This window comes from Lates calcarifer, linkage group LG6 (genome assembly GCF_001640805.2).
Source record: "Lates calcarifer isolate ASB-BC8 linkage group LG6, TLL_Latcal_v3, whole genome shotgun sequence".
NCBI classification, from domain to species: domain Eukaryota; kingdom Metazoa; phylum Chordata; class Actinopteri; family Centropomidae; genus Lates; species Lates calcarifer.
Window position 1 is genome coordinate 22,197,341 of NC_066838.1, and position 26,931 is coordinate 22,224,271.

Genomic DNA, 26,931 nt, shown 5'->3' on the forward strand with positions numbered 1-26,931 from the left:
AATAAATTACCTAATAAAATAATAGCATAACTCTAATTTACTTAAGTATATCTTGTGAATAATACATAAATGTACTCAGACTTCCACTTCAGAGTATTTTTACTGTTATTGCAACATTTACTCAAGGATGTGTTCTTCCTCCACCACTACATACAGGCCTTGAATATTTCAATCAATGTTTTGTTGTAGAAATGTTTTTGAGTCATTCCATGTTAAAATATATTGCTAAACACATCTGTAACATCTTTGTGAATATGAAGACTGTGAATATGAAGACTGTGGTACGTCTCGTACCAACCGACCACATCACATAATGATGAGTGTAGACAATAACAGAGCCACAACATTTGGTAAAGCACATGATTTCACATTCCAGTGACCACAATGGTGAGGGATTAGTCTCCACAATGAGGAAGAGGCTGGCAAGAGAGGATAACAGACATGGAAAACATGTGGGTGTCTGGGTTAGACGGTGAAAAGCAGAGTGAGTCAGGTTAGAGCAGTCAGATCTTCCTCTCTGTGAGTTTTGTGGTTAAACTTTCCTTTTCATTTTCTTAACCTGGAACAACAGCATTGTCATCCCACATCTCCTCCCCACTGCCCTGATTTCTCAAAAGCACCAATCATTTTATCTCTGAAGTCTTTGCATAATGTATTCAGCTGATGTGCCCTTAAGAAATGACACTCCCTGCAGATCTCTGATGACATGGTGTGGTAAAATAAGGAACTGCATTTCTTCCTAATTGAGGTGCTAAATTTAAAATCATGTTATCCCAGTGAGAAAATGCGTTTTGGGATGACGATTGACATTTTATTACTTTCTTGTCTGTACAACACAGTACATAAAAGACACAAAACAAATAAAAACATTAACAGGGGAAATAATAAGGGGCACAATTCAAACTGATCTGTTTACTGCACTTGTGTAGGCTTTTCTACCAGACGTCTGGCGTCTTGTTTGTCTTACTACAGCAATAAGTGACTAATGGTGAAACATTTTACTGCTCAAAAGTCGTAAGAGTGACTTCACATATATTTTTTACAATCTCTCAAGCTGTGGTTCTTAGTGAAATGTCTGTGAACAGATGTTTGCTAACTGTGAAGAATGAGAAAGATCAATTACCATTATGTGGATAGATACCATTATGATTTGTCAAATAAAACTCATTATACATAGGTACATCCTTAATGTTAAAATTTCAATTTAAAAATTCAACTGGACCCAACATACAGACTATATATACAACTGAGGCAACAATGAAAACACAAAATCAATTTTTCTTCCTGCAATGAACTTCAAATGCACCGAAAAAGGCAGATTTCCATACAACAAATGGTAACATCTTCAAGCATGTTTGTGTAAAAGGCAACACAATAAATAAAACAAATGGCACAGAGGGTTTGGACAATCTAAACTGAGAAGCACAATGTCTTGTGAAATATTCACAGGAAACTAAATACTAAAAAAGCAAGCATAAAAAAAAAAAATCTTCCAAGTCAACGTCCCTGCAGACAGTAACACAGGCTGATTAAACAGAACTGAGGAAAAACAAAAAGATCACAATCTAATTACAGTAATGGGAATAAGAGAATGACATTTATAATTCAATATAGTATTTGTATTTACAAGCTTTTATACAACTGAGGACATTAAATGGGGGTTCAAGCTTATTACTAGATTAGGACACTGAGCAGAACAATCAGATCATATAATGCACTAAATATAAACCTTGTAAACATCACATCTCACCTTTTATCTTAGATATCAGTCAGATTAAGTTTCTATTTGCCAGGTTCATAATGTATTTGTCCTTACTTTAAGGCATAGGTATGAAGTTTAGGAGTGAGCCTCTTATAAGATTTTATTTTAAATAAGCCAGATTTATTCAGAGGGTTTCACTCTTAACAAGGAAAAACCCACTCGTCACAGCAAACCCCCAAAGCAAAACGTCCCCACTTGTCTCTGGATCAGCTCAGCTAGATGTACAGTTATAAGATCTCCTCCACGCCATGAGCAAAGATCATGACCAGGCCAGGCTCCAGGATCATATCCTCCCCCATATGCTGATTCTCACAGGCCATCACCACCACTGCCTGCTTGCCAGGGATACGCTTGGCAACGTAGTTCTCATAGTAGCGCCTGTTCATCTGCCGCGTCTCGAGAGTGGCCAGTCCCTGCGGCCAGTTACGCTCGTGGGCGTTCTCGATCAGGTCGTTTACAATCGAGAGAGGACAGCCGCTGTCGATGAGGGAGCGTTTGATGACTGCCTGGAGCACGGCGTCGGGAGTGGAGATCATGCCGCCCCAGCGTGTCACCCTGGCAGGCTGCATGGAGTTCACCCACCTGACGAGAACATAAAAGTAAAATTAGCGACTGAGCTGCAGCTCCCTGACAAAACTGATCTTAGAATATAAACAGGGAGAGAAGAGCGTTCACTTACTCCAAGATCTCATTGTACTCTATACTCTCCTCCAGGTTTTGCAGGTTTGGGTTAGCACTGCGGATCGCTCTCATGTAGGCTTTCAGCAGCTGAATGTCTCGCTTCTGGAAATTAAAAGCACCATCTTCGGTGACTGATCTCTAAGGTCTCCATAACTCACTTTTATTGGATTTCCAACAAATGCTGATAATCAACTCTTTCAGCTAGTGCAAATTACAATTGGCTATTACAAATATATATAATGTATAAGGTACTGGGGTTTATAGGTCTCAAGACTGAGTTCAACTATGGTGCTGAAAATAACAAAGACTCAATGGACTAAGGTGTGATTCTGAATCTTTTTTTTTTTTTTTGTCAAATTACAATAATTTTTTTGTCCAAATATATACTTAATCAGTACTCCTCTTAGAAATATGCTCATCACAGAAGCAATAACATGTACAAATCAAACAGAGCAAATGAATCCACATTAACTTGTACCATAACAACATATCACATTCAAACCCAGTCAGGCAAAAATTGTACAAAGACTAATAATAATCTGTACCCAAATATTTTGAGCTCTCTATAATCCCAGATCCCAAAAAGAATTTTAGTGACTGAATTAGAGTGTATTATATTAACTACTCAGTAGAAAACTCAGTGGTCAGTATTAAGTGGTTGCTATGGAAAAATACTTTTTCTAAACTTGTTTCGCAGACATTTGTAAACTACATTTTTCAGGACTGGGTCCATAAAGTATTTAGTGGTTAATATGTCAACGAGCAGGTGAACGTTCTTACTTGCTCCCCCAGCTGGTGTTTATGCTCTGCCACGGTTTTCTCCAGCTCTGAAATCTTTGTCTGTTGCTGCTGGACGACGCTCCGCAAATGTTTGATGCAGTTATGGTTGGGCAGCTCATCTTTGGGCATCTCAAGCCTGCAAGAGAAGGAGAGAGAGAATAACAGGAGAGGAAATGGAGGATTTAGTACCACATCATACAGAAGACAGGTCATAAATTATTGTAAATAACTTATTTACATCATTTTACAGCATAAATATTTAATGGTGATTCTTCTTCCTCTTATTATTATTCATTCATTAGGACAGAACTTAGGAACTGGTCAACTGGGTGAAGAGGAATTCATTATAAATGCACCCAACAGTTGCAAAGCAGTGTAGATTTTCTGCCAAATGGAAGCCACTCACCCACATCCCTCCTCACAGTTGACAGGCCGTTTGGGGTTGTGCTCACAGTCTTTGAGGTGTGACTGCAGCTGGTCCAGCCGCAGTGTGGCCGTGCAGCCAAAGCTTGCATTGTCACAGCTGATCTGGAGTTTGGACAGCATGTTGCGCATGATGCGGGGCACAGGCCGGAGGTGAGCTAGCGTCACTACTGTGCGATCAACAGGACAAATCTGCTGCTGGGCGAACCACTGTGTTATACAGGCATTGCAGAAGGCATGCTCACAGTGTGGAGCCTGAAAAGAAAACAAGAACACAGAAAATTATTGTTATTATTTCTAAAAAAATTCAGGTATAATCAAGGGGATCTTTCAGACGGGGACTTGCCTGCACTGGTTCTTCTAGCACTCCACTACATATAGGGCACAGCAGGTCTTCGTCCACCTCCCCTTGGAACCTCGTAACGTCGTACCCCATGGTACATCACTGGGACCCACAACCTCCTGAGAAACACACATCCAAAACATTTAATTGCAAGATAGAGCTGTAGATCTTTCTCTGTCTCCCACACACACATTTATATATTTTAAGTTTACCTCACTCACAAAAGGCCTCAAATGCTTCCATTCAGCTCTTGATGTATTGCTGATGCGTCACATCTGGCAGAAATAATCTGTCTGGTGAAAGAGACAGACACTCCCTGCAAAAAAAGAAAAAAAAGATAATATTCATACCGATTATACTGGTTGGATTACGGTTCGACTGATCTTATGCTATGTATAGCCAAATCATGAATACAACATGGATGCAGCTTATGCACAGACATATCTGAATGAGGACAGTTTTATCATAATCAGACACAAACGACTCTTTACTATGATGCCTCTATAAAAAGGATTAAATCACTAGAGATCTGCTATCCAATCAACACATCTTGTCACATTATTTAATCAATAAAAGCTGTAAATGCACAATGACTCAAGGAACCTGAGCACACATCCATATTCATACACATCCGAGAGCCCACGAGCGATGTCCTTGATCCCTAACGCTGTGTGGGGTTTAAACGTTATCCTCGATATGAGAAGCTGCAGCAGCTACTAGCTCTCACATCTGAATAGAGGATCCTGTTGTCCCAGCTGACTGGTGGCTGACCTAATTTCAGTGGAAGCAGCACATACCGGTCTGGAGGCGATTTACAGATCCTTTCCCCCCCGCATCGCACTCAGCATGCCTTGCACACAAGCTAACCCTCCATGGTAACGCTATGGCTACGTGTATGATCTTATTTCCCTGTTAACACTACACCAGATCGCAGTGCCTTTGGGTTTATGACGAGCTTAGCTGTTGCCACCTTGAATAAACAACCCAGTGTCTGGATCCAGGTATAAATATAGCTTGTTCGTCATGAATTAAAGGTGGCTAACGCTTGCTAACTAGCTAGCCCTGTTAGCGTCCACGGCACCGTTGGTTTCCTCTGGATATTAGCTACCGAGCTAACCAGACAGAGCTTAGTCTGGGCAGACTACACAGAGAAATAGTTGTTTACAGTCACCCACGTTAGAAGAAAACACCACAACGGACGGATATACTCACTTGGGCATGTAGTAAAACAGGTCCCAATCACGACGTTTATGTATTTACGGACGTCCTACTGTATCTAGTAGCTCGTTAGCCACGTCCTGTGCTACATCCTACGCTTCTGCGTCGTTTCTACGCAGGCGGGCGGGGACGTCATGACGTACTCAGAGAGCTTTGAATTGGTCCATCTCTCTTATTTATCTAATTTTCTGCTACTTAGTACTTCGACTAAACTACATTTCAGAGGCAAATATCGTACCATTTACTCCACTGTTTGATAACTTTACTCTCTAACTGTGGTCTTATAATATAATATATATTAAAGATGATGAGTACTTTCACTTTAAGTACATTTTGCTGATAATACTGTAGCACAAGAATTTTAAATGCATGACCTTTTCTTGAAACAGTGTTTCCAATCCAATCTGTATTACTCCAAAATGTGCTAACATATTTATTCAAAAGACCAAAATATGATAAACGCAACACTAAAACTAACAATAACCAGTGAAATATGAATTTTATGTGTTTATGATATAAAGATTATGTTATACTTGGGCTTATTAGCATGTTTTAGCAAAAAAATTCTAGTCTAACTCCATGATGTGTGTATCTAAATGAAATGTGGAATTGATTGATATTTTTCATGAAATTCTCATGTTCTTTATTCATTCAGTCATTTGCAACACATCAGGTGTGTCTCACCACATGTCTCTTTCTCAGCCCTGCACAGTTGCAGTGCTCCATTTGTGACAGAAGGTAAACAGGAAGGAAATGAACGGCAGTCGGCGTGCAGAGAGAAAGTGTGCTGTGTGCAGAGTGTGTGAGGATACAGTTGAACAGGAGGAGGAACAGGTTGAAGACATGAGTCAATACCAGTGTGACTGCACGTTCCAACTCAAGTTTATCTTACTTCATACTTTTTATTTAATTTCAGAAAGAAATATTTTACTTTTTACTCCACTACATTTGTAGGATTTTGATTTTAAACACAAAACATATAACAATTTATAAAATATGAAGCATTGTTACAGATTAAACAACTTGTATGAGCATTTTTTAAAATTGTAGTATTTCTACTTTTAATAGAGTAAAAGATATGAATACTTCTTCACCAGCTGCTCTTAACAAACCATGTTGTGTTAAGGTGGTGGTAGTGTTTGCACATTAATGCACAACTGGTTACGGTGATATTTACTTTTCTTTATTGTTTAAGCAATTGAATCTTTGTTTTCACTTGCATCTGTATGTAATAACAGTGGTGTTTTGTAAATCTGTGTCAGCTTGTTAATGCTTAAATTAAAGTATGAATTAATTCAATGTTCTGCATGATCATTTTCAGGTATATTTGAGTATATTTCACTGTTTTCATTCTTTGTTTTCAAATATTACAAGGTATTCTGACAACACAGCATTGTACTTCACGTTCAAACTGTCCGGGGATAAATAATTTGAAAATGATGATCCTGCTGATTAAAACAAAGAGTTATGGTCTGAAACATATCCTGCAGCACAACTAAATGAGGATAAAGTGCTGCAAAAAACAATTCAATTTTCTTTGCACCATCAACTCTCTCAGTTCCTCATTTGAGTGAAGTCAAGAAACAAAACAAGAAAACAAGAAATTCTTTCATTCTTTAACAATTATTAATTTCGTTTTGCTCCAAGCTATACACAACAAACTCAAGATAAAATCATGTGAATATGAGACCACCAAGAAATGTTAATTAAAAAAAAAAAACCCTGCAGACTCTGGAAATATTTAGCAATAGCACTTTATTGAACACAAACAACCCTAAGCCACAATACTGAATGACAAGACCAATTGGCTGCAGCAAACATTTTATAAAATAGATTCAGGTTTAATGTCACTAAATTGTTTTTTTTTTTTCTTTTAATGTCAGAAAGACAGATGCAGGTTTTTCCAAAACAGTGAATGATCTTTTACATATTTAACATTTTTGTAACAAATTATCATTCACATGTTCACACAAAGGAATAACAAGGCAAAGTGCTTTCAGGATTGCATTGTCGAAAAAAACAAAACAAAACAAAACAAAAAAATGAATGGCTTGAGGTTTAGGTGAGACAGTGTGGTGTGGGGTGGGGTGTGGTGTGGTGTGGGGTGGGGTGGGGTGGTGGGGGAGTAGGGCATGGGTGCGTTGGGTGGGTAGGGAGGGCCTTGTCAGAAAAACCTCAAACCTTTCACCTTGACCTGTACCCCTTGTAGTCAAACTGAATGTAAAATGTCGGGGCAGTGTGGAGACAGATGCCTATGTAGCAGAATTTGGTTCAGAGTGGACAGATGGATTCGAAGGCATACGGCTCGAGGGGCTCAAACTCACCCTCGGTACAGAATTACAAATCCACCTATTACTATCTTTCTTGTGACAACCTGTGGTACCTGTGGTATCATTAACAACTGCAGGGCAATCGACGGCTGACCCAGAATGAAGCTGTAAACGTTGAAATAGAGTGTACTAATCGAGCTAGATAGGGAAGTATACGCACAAAGAGGAAACCAAAGAAATACATGGTGTTAAAAAAAAGCCAATGCATGGTTATTCATTTTCTAAAAGATGATTCCTCTGACCATTCGCCACTGAATGTTAAAGGGGGATAGACTATCATCATAATCTGCATCATAACATTGTCTGGCTTCACATTCCAGTGGTATTTTGTCGTATAAATGCTTCTCATAAATATTTTTTTCAACGTCAAATAGACATATACACATACAGCACAACCAAGCACACTTTTTTTTTTTAATGTATAACTACCATTGCTTATGATAAATCTGTATTCCTGCACTGTGATACACGTTTTTTTTTTTTTTTTTAAAGTCAGTACAGGTGGAGAGACAAACAATACTCAAGGCTGCAAAACAAGGAGGTAGGAGAAATGCTACTGAAAAAACAGCAAGTGATGCTAAGATGATCGTTCACTTAAATAATCGTGAGATACACCAGGCGTCAGCTCGACTTCTTTGAACCATGCTAGTGCCAACAGCTGCTAGTCCAGTCAACGTTTCAGGAGCGCTGTATAACAACTGTTCACCTTTATCTCAGGGATTATTGGTTGGACCACCAAATTATGATGCCGCACAATAAATCTCAAAATTGCACCTGCTGCTTTTTCCTGATAGCTCCTGATGCCGATCGGGGTAGCAGCTGCTTACTAACCGAATAAATCTTAAAGGCCCCACTCGGCCCTGCAAAAGAATTTTTAAATCGTGTCTTAACCCTATATTTCCAGACTGGTCGTGTTTTAAATTGGCTAATTTTCAACATTGGTCCTGTTGTCATCACAGGTCTAGAGACCACGCTGCTGGTGATGGCATTGACTCCTTTTACACACACAGTAGAGTAGTATATTTGCAGATTTGTAAATGAGGTAATCAGCGTTAGGCTAAATAGGGAACCCTGTCATTGACACACATGCCCACTTCATTCACCAGCAAAGCAAAAAAGATTTCCTCAATCAGCGGGACAGGACTGTGGAAAATGAAATCAACTTTGGAATGTTGGGTGGACGAGCCAACTTTTTTTTTGTTTTTATTTTTTTGTTGTGAAGGTGCACTGTGAAACTATTTGATTGTAACTCATCACATGCCCTGATACAGAGTCCTTCTACTCGTGATAAGGGCTCCTTTGTATTTCCCCAGATAAGCCACTCAAAGTAAAACAGGCAACCCATTATCGATCAACTTTTTTTTTTTTTAATTTGCAATGAATTAAGGCTGCCTCAGCAGCAGATCAATGCCTGCTTTAAGTCCAGTTGTGAGAGGATTGTTAATAGCTTGTGAGTTGCAATGAGGTGGCAACATCTACAGTGAAGCGGACTAAACATAAAAACATGAAAATGTCACTACTAAAATGTCACAGAACATGCAGTATACATCCTTTCCTACAGGAGGCTATTCCTAATAGCACATTCAAGGGGGCTCCTAATGGGCAAATTCTCTGATATGGCTCTGCTTTAGAGTAATCAAGCTTGGTGTGAGACTACTTCCATCGTGGGCTCACAGAAGGAGCAAGTCGATAAGGTGCTCCGTCAGAAGATTGCTGCCTTATTTCACCTGCACAAATACTTTTGTGTCATTCAGTTTCAACAGGTTCAAACAGTAAACACCGGAAAGTGTTTTTGAACATTTGTTTTCCTTCTGTAAATACATACCCCACCCCACCCCCACCCCCCAAAGACACATCTTCTGCTGGTGAAAACAAACGGCACTTTCAAGGGGAATGTTTCTCTAAAACCACAATCACAGGACCTCCAAGTAACAAATTCTGAAAACACATAGGCTATACAGTAGATATAAATCTCATGAGTATCTTAACTGTACAAGCTTTAGGCTACACGCTGAAAAGGGAGGGACACATAAGAACCCTTAATGCTTAACATTGAAAACAAATATAAGGCATTTCATATTTCCTTTTATCCGCATACATCACTGACAGCAGGTCTAAATATTTTTGAGAAAACATTTCATTCAAGGAGGAAGAGGATGCATATACACATCTACACATGCAAATGAACATGTCTACCGACTATAAACCAGAAGTCCAGACTACAATACCATCCATAAGAAGGAGGAGGAGGAAAAAAAAATGCACCTACTCAAAATCTATCGCTCAACTTGTGCGCGGTCCTTTTCTCCGAGCAGGCAGCTTTAAAAGTTGGATATTGATCACAGTTTTAAGAATGGAATATCACACACTCCACTATCAAATGCCACCTCTCTGAATACAAACAAGAGGACCACTTGAAATCCTTCATTTGCTACAGACGAGTGACTTTCGGTGTTAACAAAAAGGGCATATTAAATAATTATTTTTCAACTGAGGAAGCAATGATAAACAAAAGGTTATTGCACTTTTTATCTTTTGTCTATTTCAAACGAGGTCAGCTTGAGAGAAGATGATTCATGCCTTAATGTCGTAGTAAGACAACAAATGTTACGTCACTTCTATAGTATGATCACACGGTTATTAACACTGCACACAGCTACTACTGCAACCCTACTTGTAGTCAGTCTATCCTAAATAACACAAAACAATCTCCACAATCAATTCGCAACACAGTCACAACAGTTTGCCTAAACTTGATCTTGAACGCAGGTACCGCATCATTTCACAACTCTGGTTTTCAGAATTGTGAAGTTAATAGTCGTCGATGAATACCAAAAAGAGTTGAGAAGAACAATCAGAAGAAGCTCTGAGACGATGGTCTTTCTACAGTTAATGTGTTACTGACAATCAAACCTCTTTTCAAACTTTTCTGCACTCAAGAGGAGTCGGATGTTTTTGTCCCCCTCACATTTCACTTTGCCGAAATTTTGGTCTACAGGCTCCTTCTCTCCGTGGTGTTAGGGAGAGACAAACTGAGCCCCGAGGTGCCTTCTTTGGGATTTGTGCTTTCGTACAACTGATCTCCATCCATTCAATGTTTGATGTGCCCTAAATTGCATCGGTTATGTGCACCTTATTCTGCCACTCAGTCACTGGAAATACATCATGGAATCCAGACTACTACAGTTATACAGGAGTTATTTAGGCTTTTTCTTGTTTTTTAAAATCACTCAGATCACATAGGGTTGAGATAATCATGCTCAGAGGGTGTGTGAGCCTATCTACTGTAGTCCTGTATGTTCAGTGTAATTTCTTTTTCCCATTATAAGGCTTCTGGGAAATACAAATGGAAGACCGTACCTTTCGGTAGTAACAAATAAAAGGCACCATGCCACCACTGTGCTCGATATTACACAGGTCCTATTGGTGGGAGGGGGGGGATTAATAACCAAGTGTTGAGGCAGGGAAAGTGGTCAAACTAGCATTAGTCATACAGTAAAATTGTATTGTTTTGACTGAGAGAGGTAAAGTTTTATAGCTACCTTCATTTCCTACCTTAAATTAGACTGTACCCTTCACCCTATATGACTTGCACCAGGTAACAGACTCATCTGTTGGTTATAATGAAGAGAAACATGTTCAAACAGGGAAACTATGATTTTCTGTTCTTTAAAAAAAAGGGACTTGTGCATGTTTAGGTTTGACATGCATATATTGAAAAGTTACTGTCACACACACGCGCGCGCGCACACACTATAAGAGAAATCTACACGACTGGCATCAGGAAAAGCAAGAAGAAATCACAGAGGATCAATGTCAGCGTCGTCACACAAAAGATCACTGATGAGGTAAAACTGCAGGTCCAATAAAAAGTACAAGGTGCAGTTGGCTGCCCCTTTGTAAGGTAGGAAACATGAGACATCTGCCAACACTAATCTAACACTTCCGCGTAGATACATCTCTGATTTAGGCTGGTTTAAGCAGAATTACACTACCCACGACAAGATGGATCACAAGATTTTAACTCTTTGTTAGCATAGCTGTACAAGCATTATTCACCAGAATTTCCTTTATCCGTCTGAAGTTTTTTTTTTTTTTTTTTTTTGAGGTACACCACTTTTATCCCCAGTGTCATTTGGCTCTGGATAACAGAGAAGCCAAAGTTGATTGTTTACGAGTGAATTCTGAATTCATTCATTCACAGTGGCAAATATGGCGATATCCTAACCTCTCACAACAATCTCTGCACCATGGCAACCTTGAGCTATGTGCTACCTCAATTGATTTGTGTGCTTCTCGACACCCACAGATGTCTGTAAGACCAAAATTAGCCAAAAAAATTTTTTTTAGCAATCCAACCAAGTAGCATAACTCTACAGGTGATGCAACTTATCAGGTACTGCCAGGTATCATTTCCATTTTCAGCTTTTAAGGCAAAAGGCTCAACAGTGGATCAGAGAGTTGAATTGAAATTTGCCATTTACTTCAAGTAAGAACCGAGACATCCATTGAGGCAAATCAATTCTATACTGTATATACCATGCTTTTTTTGGACATCAAAAAACTTTTTTTTTTAAATCCTGGTAACACACACATTATAAACCATCTTGTTAAACAAACACACAACCTAGGGATTGCTTTGCCAATACCAAAGGGACTAACTATGTTCTCCAAAAATGTCCAATTATAAAATAGACTTCTACTGACACCAAATTTTAACAGAATACTTGCATTTAAGTACTAATATCCCATGCAAATATTTATATAGTTTTTCTTTGACTAATATAATTGGTGAAAAGACATGCAGCTCAACACAAAACTGTAATAATCCTGCCTACTTCTGAATAAGTTACTGACCAAGTAAATATGATTTATGTCTAAAGGCAAATAAAGGTTTCTATGGCACTAAATGGGTGTAGCTTAGGTGCATTTTTGTCAAATATAGGCTATTTACGAGTATGTGTGATCATATCTACTGTAGACCTTTTATGTCCCTCTCGTTTTACTGTACTGTAAGGCAATCTCAATGGAATGGATGAACATGAATGTTAAATTCATCTGAACTCTTGTCCTCTGTTTACCTTGTAGGCTACACTCCACACAAATATATGTATAGAGAAAGAAGAATGATATTACACCACAGCAGGCCTATACTCCAACAATAATGCCAAAAAGAAAAAAGAGAAAAGAAAACCCTATCCAGACCCTCAATGCAGGAAGACTACTACACATACTGTATAATATGTAGAGAATTAGGTTATTACATGCTACCTGTATAATCATATCTACGCAAGACAAATGAAGAGCAACAGTTTAAAGTCGGGAGAAAGCAAATTGTCCTGCTCTAAACTGACCCTACATTCATTTCAGTCAGAAAAATTCATGGCTCAGATTTGATGGTCAGACTGTAAACTGCTTGAACATATGCATAAATCCATTGCTGCTTTACTAAGAGGTTTTCCCCTCTCGACATGTTTTGGCAAACAGGCCTTATTTGTGACCAAAGATTATAACAATCTAACCCGCATTTAAAATCTTCCATTGGCATTTATGCTATGATTTACTGAATTGGCCTAAATGGATGGCAGTGCAATATTTGTGCTGCACACTATTACACACACGCTCTATTGCTACAATTGGACCTTTCATTGCTTTCCGACTCCAGATATATTGTATATGCTCCATTTGTTTAATTGTTAACTATATCAAAATTGTGATCTGGCTCCATGCACAATCACTCAGTTATCACTGGTACACACAAATAAAAAAAAAGCATGTATAAGAATACTGTGATACAACAAAAGGATTTCAGTTACAACTTGTATAGTTGCAAAGGGGCAATGGCTCCATTTACTGGTCAGATAAGGACATCACAAGAGAAAAAGAATCCCTGCCTGAACAGACCGGTCTGACAGCACCTACAGATGGCAGAGAGTGTATGTAGAGTATTTTGAGGAGCCTGCCTGAGGTGTCTGTTGAATCACTGGACTGACTTTAAGTGACTTAGGCCAGAGTCTGTATTATTAACAGTAGGCTGGGTAATGTAACCTTGTCACTTTGTTGGGCCAGTTGCCCAGAAAAAGATAACAAAAGAAAAGTCAGTGGGCAGTGGACACTGTCCCGAAGTGCTTAGAGACACTTATTTTTTTAAATAATGCATTGTTAGAGAACAATTTTGTTGCAGCCTTTGCTTGTCTTTTTGCAACCCTACCTTCCTGTATTCAGCAGCAACACACATGCATGTAAACATAAGTACATACATTACATCTGCTCTTTTGCACACTTAGAACCTGAATGTACTAAAGTGCGTGCTTGACTATCTAATTAAGTGCTGTGGGATTAGGGTTAAAAAGGAATTAAATTATGGAACATCCCATCAAAAAAAATGTAGACATAATCATCTTGCTGAGATCTGATTGGATTAATAAATTCTGCCTGCTGCTTCAGCACAGATCCTGAGATTACAAAAAAAAAAAAACCTATGTACCTATCCCTAATACTAACAATAATATAACGGTTCTCCTGAAGAGACCAAAGGCTGGGGGTCACCAATTAGTTCCATTTCATTTCAGTCAGTTATGGAGGTCAATTGAATTTCCAACTACAAATCTACGACACTAACTCTGAGAAATCACTGCTCTGAAATGGACTTAATGTCAGTTTTAGTCAAGTCAAGTAAAATACAATAACGTGAAGACTTTTTCGCAGGGGTATTTAACAACAAAGCCTAGTCTAGGTCCTCATCTCTCATCCAGTCAACTAATGTGTGCAATTGTGCCACTTCATTACCAGTGGATATGAAGTTATCACGCCAATGAAAACAATCTTACTCAGTGTAATTTAACCACCAGCAGATGGTTTAAAAAAAAAAAAAGACGACATAATAGCATAGATATAACATCTAAAAGTCACAAACAGCTCTAGTGGTCCGATACAATCATCTTTAGTATGCTTAGTACCAGAAATGGGATGAGGAGACAAAATAATGAACACCAAAAAAGCACATATTTGGATTTCTGCTATTCCTGAAATCTAAACAACAGGTATTGGCCTAAGCAAAGATCCCTCTCCTTTTCCTCTTAGCCCTATTTGCTTCAATAAGGGATATCAACACCCTGGTCATTGATAATGCCGCAGCGCATAAAGGACACACTGGGCGATGTTTTTCCACAACATACTATGGTGCAGCTGTGGTTCAATGCTGTTGCTAACAAACGGGTGGAAAGATAATCAGTGTCAGGGCTCGTCATACTCTGTCATTACGCAAACCAACTGAAATGATGTGTTACGGAAGGCATGGGTCAAAAGGCATTTCATGAGATGCCATAAAGGCAGTCCAGTGCATTTGTGTTGACACTGACAGTAAAATGCCCGGCACACACAGAGCCATTCGTTTAGTCTTTAGGTAATTTTTTTTTCATGAAATAATAAAAACGAAAAATAAAAAAAATCAAACACATTCCAGGGAAACAAAAGCCCTTGTGACAGTGATTGTCTATTCAATAACGTTAAACAAAAAAAGGCCAAAAAGAAAATATTGCTTGAAAACTGCCCAATAAAAATAGCAGACAATACTCTTATCTTTCAGTTGTAATAATTGATCAGAGTTGACCACCGAGAACTTGAAATATAAGCTATTAGATGTTTAAGACTAGTTCACCAGCTCCGAGAAATACTCATTTTAGTGAGAGCTTGTTAAACGACGATGCTGATGGCCAGTTCAACTTCAGAAACACAACAAAAGAAGGAAAAAAACATCATTAGTGCCTAAAAACCAAAACTGATTGCTCTCTTTCAATAATTAGGCCATTCGAATTCTGTAATCTTTTCCAAAAAAAACACTGTTAAAGAGATGGGAAATAAATTGAAATGGCTTGTTCATTTATGTGCTCAGATATATGATGCTTTGATGAGGTGTTGTTGGCAGATATTACTAGTAAAGCCTTCATCTAGAAATAAACAAGGCCTCAGTCAGTCACTATCCTACAGTAGTTCTCTAGTCCTACAAAAAGAGAACATTAGGCCTACGGACCCTGGGTGAAGATGAAGCAGCTGCTAAACGAGTTGACGAGGTATATCAAGATCTATTGTCTTTCTCTATACAGTACAGATCATCTCAAATAAATAATTTATAGCCATAGTAGTGTTGATCAACTTTGGTCATAACTTATATGCTTAGAAACATTCTAGCTTAACAAACACTTATTTAGCATCTTTAAAACATGAAGTCAGCATCAAGAACAAGGTGATGTTACAACGCTGACCCCGAACATGGCTCTCCTTTGGAAGGAGACATGCTAATGTATTCAGCAGCATTACCAAATTATCTTAAAATGCCAAACAAATCTAGGCTGTACGTTTAAAGTACACTATGGAATTAACATCTTTGTGACCCTTTTCCAAATTTCAGATTGTACTGTAGTACACAAGCATTGCACTCTTAAGCAAAATTTAGATTTTTCCCTTGTGTGGTTCCTTCATAAAAATCTAGGCTAACGGACAATTAAAAACAAAAAAAAAAAAAGAAAAAAAAGAAAAAAAGAAAATAATAAATCACCAAAAAACAAACAAAGAAACTCTTTGATCATTCTTTTGGGAAGGCTGTTCGTTCCTCTACAAGGTCACCACAACTGATTAAACATGATATGACTTTTATACTGAATGATATGAAGAGAGAGAAAGACAGTCGAGGATACAGAGATTTCCATGCTCTTAGATGTTGGTTATATAATTATGTCAACATGGTTTTAAAGGGTTAAATGATTTAGAGATGGCCAGATTGCTAGTGTTTGTTTTGGATGCCACACTTCATCTGAGTGACCTTGTAGAGCAATCTGCCTCTACGTATTAAGCACTACTAGGAGATGGAGGAATGGGATCTAATTGCATATTAGGTTTGACTGCACCTCAAGAGAAGACCAAACACTCACGCACACACAGACGCACAAACACATACATACACAGAGAACAGACATGTGGGTGGGTGCTCTCCTGGTCCTCTGGGCCATGTTAAAGGGAGTCGCCCCCTGGTGGTGATGATGGTGATAGCAGCTGACTGAGGGGGGGGCAGGGGCACGTGACCTCACTCAGACAGACACCCGTCCAGGCCAACCGGTGCACCGTGACGGTCCTTGACGTAGCCGTTGTGGAGGCCGTTGCTGGGCAGGGGGGCGCAGGCGGCGGTGATGCCGCAGTGCTTCAGCAAGTTGAGACCCGGGGAGGGGGAGACAGTGGGAGAGGAGCAGGAGCAGGAGGAAGGGTCCCGCTGGGGGAAAGGCTTCATGGTAGAGAGGATCAGAGCCAGGCAGTCAGCCACGTCCTTGTTGGGAGCACAGGCCAAAGCTGGGGTGTGGCCTGATTGACAACAATACATTCGCATTAGTGCCCATGTATTACTTGAAGATCATATGAATTACATTAGGCAAACTTTTTTACAGCTGCTCTATCTAATGGATCAAATGACTGTGTGCGATGTCAAAGGTGTCGCTCGTAGTGATGAATCCAGAGAATTCTAACACAATTCTGCTGTTTCAGTCACACTATGTTGTTGTGTTTTTAAATCATTGATTTGGCTTTACATGTACAAGTTTCCTGCGCTGGTTCACGCTCTCACTCAGAGTGAATGTTGGAGCAACAATATATTAATGTCAGTAATGTATTTACAGCTTGTTAGCTGCACCCAAGAAGACAAAGAAATCTACTGAAGCAGGTTTAAATAAATGATGTGCAGGTTTTTCATAATTTAATATTAATCACAAATGAATCTGAGAATGTAATATAATATAATATAATATAATATAATATTTGGTTGCTTCACGCAAACAAATGTTTTTGTTTAGTGTCTGACTTCTACAAGTCTGAAATAAACAAGCTAAAACAAAAATTCACTCGAGCAGATTTTAATAATGCCTCACCTTCCTCATCCACAGCCAGCACAGTGGCTCCTCTACTCAGCAGTGCCTGCACCACCGTAGCCAGGCCATTACGTGCTGCAAGATGGAGGGGCCTGGAGGAGAGCGAGGGAAAGTCTGAGAGACAGCTGGCAGATCTGTGACTCACCAACTAATTTACAATCGGAACATTAGGACACGTAACGAATACCAGAAACTTTCAATATAAGATCCTGCCTCAGAGTAGTTTATAGTGTGAACAAAATTTTGGCACAAATAAAAGATGTCGCAATTACCACAGACAATTTAAAATATTCATACTCTATTTTTAAAATTATTAAAACAACACTAGGACAAACATGGCCTGTATTTCAAGGCCCTCATTTGTAGTTAGCTTAAAAACAACGCAGGGTTCTCACATTTGCAGAGCACTGTTGGTGGCGTTTATGAGTGTCGGACTGTGGATCTCTCCCAGAATCAGCAGGGCACACATCTCATGAGCCTGTGGGACAAAACAGAAAGACATTGAAAAAATGCAAGTGTGTGTGTCTGTTGGAGTTGCTTGACATGCAGAAAAAGTGTACCTCGTTACACTCAGGTGTTTTTTTTTCTTGTATACTAAAAAAAAAAAACAGTACTTATGTAAGAGAAGCTACATTTGCTGAGGTACTCGGATTCCTTTTGATAAACATGGTGGTAATGCTCAGCACATCACAGTGGTGCTGTGACTTTAGGATCATGTGAATAATTATGCTGTGTACCTTGCTGCAGGCCAGGTGCAGGGCAGTGTTCCTGTTCTCATCCAGCAGTGTCAGGTCAGCCTTGGCCCGGTGAAGGAGGATGGCTAGACAACACCAAGACACAAAGACATTTATTTCCTGCGACTACAGATGTCCCAGTCTGACGATTACAGCCACTGAGGATGAACAACAGACCTATTGAAGCCTAGCGTGAGGCTCACAGCTTAACACATTAAAAAACAACTTGTTCTTGGTAAGACCACAAGAATAATAGGTGTGACACTCACCCACGGTGCCACTGTGTCCCTTGTCAGCAGCTACCATCAGAGCAGAGCGCCCACTTTTGTCCACTGCATTGATCTCTGCCCCATGGCGAAGCACCAGCTGAAGTCCTGCAACATCCTCAGCAAATGCAGCAGCATGCAGTGGGGTCCTACAGGCACACACAGAGGCAGTCCAACCAATTACTGTACGATCAGTGCTACAGCATCAGGGGTAGTGGCAGACTTTTAAATACAAAGGGACTTCGTGACTAATTATTTGAAAAGGAGCAGGTGCAGGTAATGATACTAACTCCATAATGAGGGGAAACACCTTGAGGCTATACCTCCCAGTGTCTTCAGGGTTTTTATATTAAATGATTTCTTTCTGAATCACAGTTGTTCCATAATAATCAAATCTTTTGTTTGGCAGCCTCACCTTCCTTTGGCATCTCTGGTGTTAATCATGTGGACCCCAGCAGATTCCAGCAGCCTCTCTGCAGCACCGCTATGGCCATTCATCCTACAAGCAAGATGGCTGAGTTAATAAAATGCTGATGTCTAGTAAACCTTATTAATGTGTTTTTGAGTGAAAGTAATTAGTTTTGACACTATGAGATACGAGATAAGCACTTATGCCAAGTTAATACTCACAGAGCACAGTGCAGGGGGGTGAAAGGGTTTCCCTCTTGATGGATAAATGTTTTAAATTCAAGTAAAACCTCCAAACAGTCTTCATGCCCTGAGAACAAACACACTCAGCATTATAGACAACAGATGTTACCATGATTAATTGCAACATTTAAGTTTCGGGGATTAGCAATTTCCAGTCGATCAAACTGAGCAAACCTTTGTAAGCAGCCCAGTGTAATGGGGTGTATTGTTTGTTGTCCAGCAGTTTATCTTGTGGGTCTGTTGCCATGGCGGCCTGCACCAGACTGGCCAGGATCTCTGTGTGGCCTCTGGATGCAGCGTAGTGCAGCGGTGTCCTACCCTGGGTGTCCCGACACAGTGCAGAAGCTTTGTGCTCCAGCAGGACTGTCACACAGTCATCATGGCCCAACACCGCCTGAACAGAGACCAGCACAGTGTGATGAGACACGGATTTCAACACAGGCATTAACTCTGAGAAAAGTATGATTATAACTTTATTTATAAATATAAATAATTTTTCTTCAATATTCTTTGTTACAAATTCTACTCCTGGATCACAGCAATATTAATTAGATCTAGGTTACTCTCCTGGAAATGGAGCCCATTACTAGATTAAGGATGCTATTCAATGAACAGATTAACAGAAATTTGTTTTAACCTATGACTGCAATGGGCCCATGTCCACGACACTGGGAACTCCTAAGACACCCTTCACGGATGGCACTATCATGAATTTAGCCATCATTTCTCTATGTTAATATTTTATTGTTTGCTGACAGGGATGACTGAGTTTGTACACAAGTCTCCAGTTTAACCACATTATCTATCACTGGAAATAAAAATTAAGGGCATTTAGATTGTCTGTTGTACATGTTAAACTTGAAAGAGTTCGGTAGCCACGTGCTGTGTTTGACTTACCCCTCTGTGCAAAGCTGTGCTTCCCCTCTTGTCCTTGGCATCTGGCAAGGCACCCTTCTCCAACAGGAAGTGGACACAGTCAGTGTGACCTCCGAGAACAGCTAGCATCAGAGGGGTCCTGAAGACGACAAAAATAGCAACTAAGAGGTGTATTTTCACTGTATGCTAAATGGTCAAATTAGCTTCTGTTTTTTTCCCAAAGCTAAATGTTCAAACTGAAGCAACAACACAACAAGATACAAAAAGGGAAAAAAAACTTACTGGCCAAATTTGTCCGCAACATTGGTGAGATCCCCCTCCTCCCCGTAATCAATCATCATGCGCAGGCAGTCAGAGTGACCATTGGAAGCTGGTATGAAACAAAGTGCAGGAGGGAGAATTTAAAAAATACACACATCTATATTATTCTAAACATGAAACCGACTCTATTCAGAGTGGTAGGAATCAGATACAACAGCAAAAACATTAAATATTCCACCAGAGAGCAGTATACCTGCAACATGAATTGGAGTCCACATGAGGCGGTTGTCATTGAGGAGACAGGACGCCCCCTGAGCCAAGAGCACCTCAACACAGCGGGCGTAGCCTTTCTGGGCAGCCAAGTAGAGCACAGAACGGCCTGCAGCATCCTGCATGTCCACATAGGCTGCAGTCTCAGTCAGCACACGCAGTGCCTGCCAATGGCCCTTATCAGCCTGAGGGACCACAGGAAGTCAGTCACAACTTCTGCATTTAGTCAAGATTAAGAAGCCGATTACCCAGAAAGTTCAATGTGAAAAACTTACAGCGAGATGCAGCGGACTGACTGGAATACTGCTCTCTATGTCTCCTAGTGCATTAAAGGACATCTCCAGGAGCTTAAAAAAAAAAGCAGTGTACGGTGAATTTAATTTACTGAGGCAAGAAGATGAGTTATAAGTAATATGTTGGATATATTCGTCATTTCGGACGTCACCACACCACAAATACAATTTGTCATACTCAATTGTTTGAGCTGTCTAACAAATAAGGAATCAGTGAGTACATTGTTCTAAGAAAACAGGATTATAACATCAAATATCTTGTTAATATCTTGTTTTATGCAACTAACAAAAATCCAGAGACATAATGTAGATAACTACATTAAAGGTCTTACACAATGAATCTATTATCAAAATAGTTGCCAATTAATGTTCTTCTAATTGAGTAATTGACTAATTGTTGCAGCTTCACTTTGACATATGAGTGATTAATGCATGTTGTGTTGTGAACAAAAGAACATACCAGCTCCAGGTTTTGTTTGTTGCCATGGTAAGCTGCATAGTGAACAGCACTGTAACCCTTTGAGTTGACCATCGATGGATCAGCACCATTGTCCAAGAGATGCTCCAAGCAGCTGTTATGAAGAGATGACAAAAAATGCAGAGAGGGAGGGCGTTAATTCAATGGGCCTTCAGGCAAAAATGTTTTCCACAAACAAACTTTGTGTCAGTTCATTGAATTTGAAGACTTAATCACATTGAGCATAAGCAGATGCAGTAAAGGGAAGACAAAGGGAAGAACAAATTAACTCACAAGTATGACTCCTTCGCCTCGTCTTCATCATTCTGATGGTTCCCAGAAAAATGACGATCAACTCTGGAAAGAACAAGAAATTCTTTGATTCAATAAACTGTCTTGAGGTCAGTATGCCCATTCCTGGGTGTGTCGTTTACACAGATACGCTGTTAACCAAGAAAGCTTTTGGGGTTTTTCTAATGCTAAGCTCAGAGGTCAATGTGATTTCAGAGTATTTTTATTTTATTTTCTTTAACTAAACAAGTAGGAATAATAAAAGAAAACACAAAAAGCTGACTTTTTGCCAGACTTGAACAGAATTTGGTCACTTGTGTTGTTGCCACTGTTTCAGGAAAAAATACAGACAGAGAGAGATACGTTTTCCAACCTGCTGAAGGCTTGGGAGGCGGCAGAGTAGTGCAGGGGAGTACAGCCTGTCTGGTCAGGCTCGTTGACCTCAGCGCCAGCGCTCACCAGGGTCACAGTGCACTGGTACCTCCCATTAGCAGCCGCATAGTGCAACGGTGTCCTATAGGTAGGATGCAAGGAGAGAGGATATGGTCACCCAGAATACTTGTTTATATTATGTATCCAGAAAATAATGCTTAAACAGCGTCAGCAAATTAAAAACACAAAAATCTAAGGAGGATGAGGGGGAACTCACCTTCCCATTATGTCCCTCTTGTTTAAGTCAGTACCGCTACTTAGGAGCAAGTTCAGACATTCAACATTTCTGTAGAGACACAACAACAGGAAATTAAGTTGGAGCAACAAACATGTGAGCGTGCAACATTCTAGGTCACTTTAATATTTCAGTGTGAAGGCAGATTGTGCATCTTACCCTCCAGAGGCAGCAGCGTGTAGACAGGTCCTCCCAAAGTTGTCAGGGGTGTTTATGTCAAACCCAGCTGATAGTACATGCTCCTTACTCATAGATGAAACTATACTATACAGCTGACCTGTGGGGTAATGAAGAAACAGCTGGCGGTTACAGCTACGCCAAAATATATATGCAAAGATGTAGATACAGAACATGAAGCAATCAGAGTGCAAAAATTGATGGAACAAACCTGAGGAGAGTAACTTGCGACAACAGTCTGAAAACCCGTACAGCACAGCTAAGTGCAAGGGGAACATGCCATGGATCCCACGTCTAGAAAAGCATAAATGACCCAGAACAAAAAGTTAGGAACCAAAAACTCAGTACTAAAAATGTGACCTCGCTTAAACCCAACTGTTTTATAGCATGAGACACATACATTAATGCTTCTTTGTATTAAAGGCTGTGCTTTAGTGTGTTTTTACAACCTCGTGGCAAAATTATTTCCATCAGTGATACCACTTAAGACTTTTTCGATACCTGGCTGTGTCTGCTCCGTTGGTCATTAGAGTGCTGATCAGCAGTTCATGGCCATACTTAGCAGCAACGTGGAGAGGAGTATTGCCATACTTATCCACACAATCAATTTCCCCACCTGATGGAAAGTAGAGAAGAGAGAGTGAATCAAAAACCCATCGGGGAGGAGAGAAAAGCCTGTACTGACGTATTCTCACAGAGCAGTCGAACAGCACAGTCATCGTTACCGTTTTGGATGAGGATCTGAGAGCGTGTGAAGCGTCCATGAATGGCTGCCATGTGCAGGGGGCTCTTCCCTTCTTTGCTCTGTTAAAAAATAAACAGATTATTAGATCATATTATATCATCTATAACATTTTACTGGTATGTGAGACTTTTTTGAGCAGGTTTCATAAAACTGCTCCAATGGGTAGTGAGGCTGATTTGACAACTAATTATAGAATTGAACTGAAGAGTCAAAAAAATTATTATCATGCACATCAGTGCATGTGCAGTGCAAGCAAGCACTGTTTCCACTCTAACTGGCACCTTCTTATTTAGAAAATTCAAATTTACATACAACTAAAATAACAGGTCTCACTTTAACACTAAATTAATTATTACAATAATAGCCAACAACACTGATTGTATTTTTTCCTGAGAGAATGATATTTAAATTGGAAAAGGCAACACATTAAGGTTTATGTAAGCTGTAAATAGTGTGATTAATTCTATATGAATCCTTAAATCTATTAGGACATTTTCACACATACCACAGCAATGTTGCCACTTCTGGCAACTAAATGCATGTTTGAAAAATCATCCACCCCTGCACATTAATACAATAAGTGTTTCTATAGGCAGGAATAGAACATGTACTATCTTTATTCTTTCTCCATGCCCACCCCCATATGATGATTAAATTAGTTTGGGCCACGGCTACAATCCAAACACACTTTTCTTTAAATCTGTACACTAAAATCTGGTGTAAAAACAATCCAGTAACACCATCACATTACATGATTATTAATAAGTAAGTGGCAAATTGTTCAGTCATTTCCCTTTCAGACTCTCCACCCTGTTTCATACCTGCTGGTTGACATCTGCCCCATTGTTGACCAGCAACTCCAGACAGAGGGCACCGTTGGTGGAGACGGCAGCCAGGTGCAGAGGGGTGTAGCCGCACTTGTTGGGCTGGTTCACATTAGCTCCATGGTTCACCAGCTCTGTAGCCACAGCCTCCTGCCCCATGTAGCAAGCCACATGGAGCGCAGTGTTTCCAAAGCCATTGGGCTCATCAATCTGAAGGTGAAACACAAATGTGACACAAGATCAGACTGTGCCTAAAGCCTGAGAGGAGGGATTCCTGGAAACTTTAAAATAAAAGTCCTTTGATCAGATTTCAGCCGCTCATGATAAAAGATAGTTGATTGTACGGTCTGACATTTAATAAAATAAACAAAAGGGCAGACGAATACAGCAAATTTAAAAATCAATATTTCTTTGGGGGGAAAATGAATGTAAAATCACTCACCTCTGCCCCCATCCTCAGTAGGTACTTTACAATTTCGATGTGACCACTTGCAGCAGCAGCATGGAGAGGTGTGTAGCCCTGCTTATCCTTGCAGCTCTTGTCGGCACTGCGGGACACCAGCAACTTCACAATCTCCACATGCCCTATGGGAAACACAAAAAACAGAGAAAGCATGTCTGAATTATAGAGTGTGACTTGAGGACTTGCCCATGTTGTTGCTTTTCAGTTCAGTAAAAGTGGCCACGAACAATGGGAGCTTTTACTGCTATTTGACAATGAAAATAGTAGCTGTGCAGCACTGGAGTCAAAATGAAACTTGCTTACCCAAGTAAGCAGCACAATGAATAGGCTGTCTCTCCTTCTTGTCGATGGCACTCAGGTTGGCCCCTTTGTTCAGCAACAGCTTCACCATCTGAAATACAAATTAATTCATATAATTGCTGATTAAATACCACTCTCAAGTTCTTGCTATTTAAAAGGATCTCCAAAGGAAAGCAAACGGCTCAAATCTCACCTCCTGGAACCCACTCTGAGCTGCATGGTGCAAAGCAGTTCTGCCTGTGCGATCTGCCATGTTCAGGTTGCTCAGTTGGGTTAGCAGGGCCTCTGCGCAGCGTGTGGCACGGTTGGCAGCAGCCACATGCAGTGGAGTCTGCCAGAACTTGTCTCGTGCATTTGCCTCTGCTCCGCGCCTCAGCAGCAGACCCACTGCCCTCTGGGGAGAAGGAAGCAATTATGAGAGCTTAAAGCATATATCATATCTGCAGTTTGCTGCGTTTCCCTCAGTCAGTGCAATATTTTGGTGCATAAATCCAAATGAGTTTGACAATCACTGTGGGTGAATGCATAACAGAATTAGAGGATGATGTCATCTGACTAAGAGATAATTGGACTTTCTGAAAAGGATATGAGTTTTGTGCTTACTTCATTTCTGGAAGCAGCCGCCCTGTGCAATGGGGTCAACCATACATGGTCTTTAGCATTTACACTGGCACCTGGCAGACAAACAAATAAACAAGGAAAATCCAACAATTTTTAAAGGGTCACATGATGCTGCAGGTGAAGAGTAATACTGTTGCAGACAGTGGTGGTGACCGTACAGAGGGGGCCAGGTTGTTAACACATAGCCAATGCATGCAGCTCACTTACCTGATTCAATGAGGAGGTCCATAATATGGACGTCACCCACACAGGCAGCAGCATGAAGTGGCGTACGGCGCTCTTGGTCCTGCAGGATAAACACAATTAAAATCAACGGGGTTGGAGGGAAATGACGTTTAATGCTCATGTTTGACTTATAACTCGGGGCCCAAGTCCTTCGCGACATGAACCTGTTTTGCATTGTGACTAAATGTACTTCACACATACCAGTGCATTGACATCCTCCTTTTTGTGCAATAATAGTTGAAGTTCTTCAGCATTACGATTGAAGATGGCCTGGACCAGAGGAGGCTGCAACACAGAAATACCGGTTAACTTAACGTCTAGATAACGCTGCATGAAATTACGTTAACGTTGATCCGAAGCGGCGATTCGGATACGAGCATCACTCTATACGATTCCCCAGAGCGGGTCAAATGTGCGCTAAAGCCATTAACTATTCAGTAAAATAGTTAAACATCCTATCATGGTGTTAAATGTTATATTTTGGTGCGTTTACTGCAAGTAACTGAATATGAGTCTTGTTTCCTTCCAGCAAATACTCGGAGCCCTGGCTGAGGCCTACAGGCCCCTTTCTCGCCACTTACGTCAGTTAGCCAAACGGCTTTAGCTAGCTCCCTCTGCTACAGAGCTGGCCCTGACCCAGAGCACGGCCTAGACAAGAGCGGCAACAACGGATGCGTTAACGAATAAACGCCGAGCCTTGCTGATTCCGCAGCATTACTTCGTTATGATGTCGACATCCTCTTGTACAAACACGCACCACCAAAAATCTGAATATGAAAACAACTCGTTCAACGTTTAAGACGTAGTATGTTGCGCACAAGAGAAGGTCTTCCCCAGCAAATAGACTGCGCCACAGCACAAACACGGAGCGCCTTCTTACAGCGTACCTGGTCTGCAATGTTGAGTACTCCCATCTCCCAAACTCAGCCAGGACGGAGCTCCTTCATGAGGATAAAACTTCGAGGTATATTGCGGTGCGCTACTGTATCCACTTTTCAGACTACACCCATAGCTGGTTGCAAACAGAAATGCGGTCTTGATCTGTCACTGTTGTTGTCTGTATCCTATGTCTGGTCTGACGATACTGGCTACGACTGTGCTGGTCCGCCTACAGGCGTGGCGGTCTGCTCTCGGCTTCTCGGGAGAAATGGCGACACCATGTGGTAGAAAACAGTAAACGCAGCTGTTACACCGCCTAAAGACAGGAGGGAATGGGTGGTACTCCATACTGATTGCAGGGATGTAGGGAATAGCCAGTGATGATATGTAGGTCTATGAAGCTCTGAATTTGACCCAAATGTCCACCACAAAAAAATAAGACATTATTTTTATTTATGATGTATGATTTCACTGTGAACA

General features: G+C 40.4%; 2 protein-coding genes across 3 annotated transcripts; both read right to left on the reverse strand.

Moving 5' to 3' along the window:
- Positions 1-797: 797 nt before the first annotated feature.
- On the reverse strand, positions 798-5,341 carry rnf41 (ring finger protein 41). Of its 2 annotated transcripts, none has more exons than XM_018678809.2 (7): positions 5,202-5,341; positions 4,211-4,305; positions 3,993-4,108; positions 3,630-3,901; positions 3,224-3,359; positions 2,442-2,545; positions 798-2,344 (listed from the first exon to the last, which is right to left on the reverse strand). In XM_018678809.2, exons 3-7 carry the CDS (start codon positions 4,080-4,082, stop codon positions 1,990-1,992), a joined length of 957 nt encoding a protein of 318 aa, XP_018534325.1. In that variant the 5' UTR covers positions 4,083-4,108; positions 4,211-4,305; positions 5,202-5,341; the 3' UTR covers positions 798-1,989. The 2 variants fall into 2 exon arrangements, with proteins under 2 accessions (XP_018534325.1, XP_018534250.1); XM_018678734.2 differs by having other exon boundaries at positions 4,202-4,305.
- Positions 5,342-6,945: 1,604 nt separating this feature from the next.
- Positions 6,946-26,681, reverse strand: ankrd52a (ankyrin repeat domain 52a). The gene is made up of 28 exons (XM_018678913.2): positions 26,460-26,681; positions 25,774-25,857; positions 25,555-25,633; positions 25,330-25,400; positions 24,920-25,120; positions 24,730-24,817; positions 24,406-24,548; positions 23,961-24,173; positions 23,120-23,198; positions 22,896-23,010; positions 22,606-22,688; positions 22,377-22,494; positions 22,200-22,268; positions 21,924-22,064; positions 21,554-21,616; positions 21,263-21,374; positions 20,785-20,856; positions 20,493-20,694; positions 20,261-20,348; positions 20,000-20,117; positions 19,277-19,496; positions 19,082-19,169; positions 18,867-18,950; positions 18,455-18,600; positions 18,189-18,271; positions 17,847-17,929; positions 17,452-17,543; positions 6,946-16,891 (listed from the first exon to the last, which is right to left on the reverse strand). Exons 1-28 carry the CDS (start codon positions 26,484-26,486, stop codon positions 16,620-16,622), a joined length of 3,234 nt encoding a protein of 1,077 aa, XP_018534429.1. The 5' UTR covers positions 26,487-26,681; the 3' UTR covers positions 6,946-16,619.
- Positions 26,682-26,931: the final 250 nt, after the last annotated feature.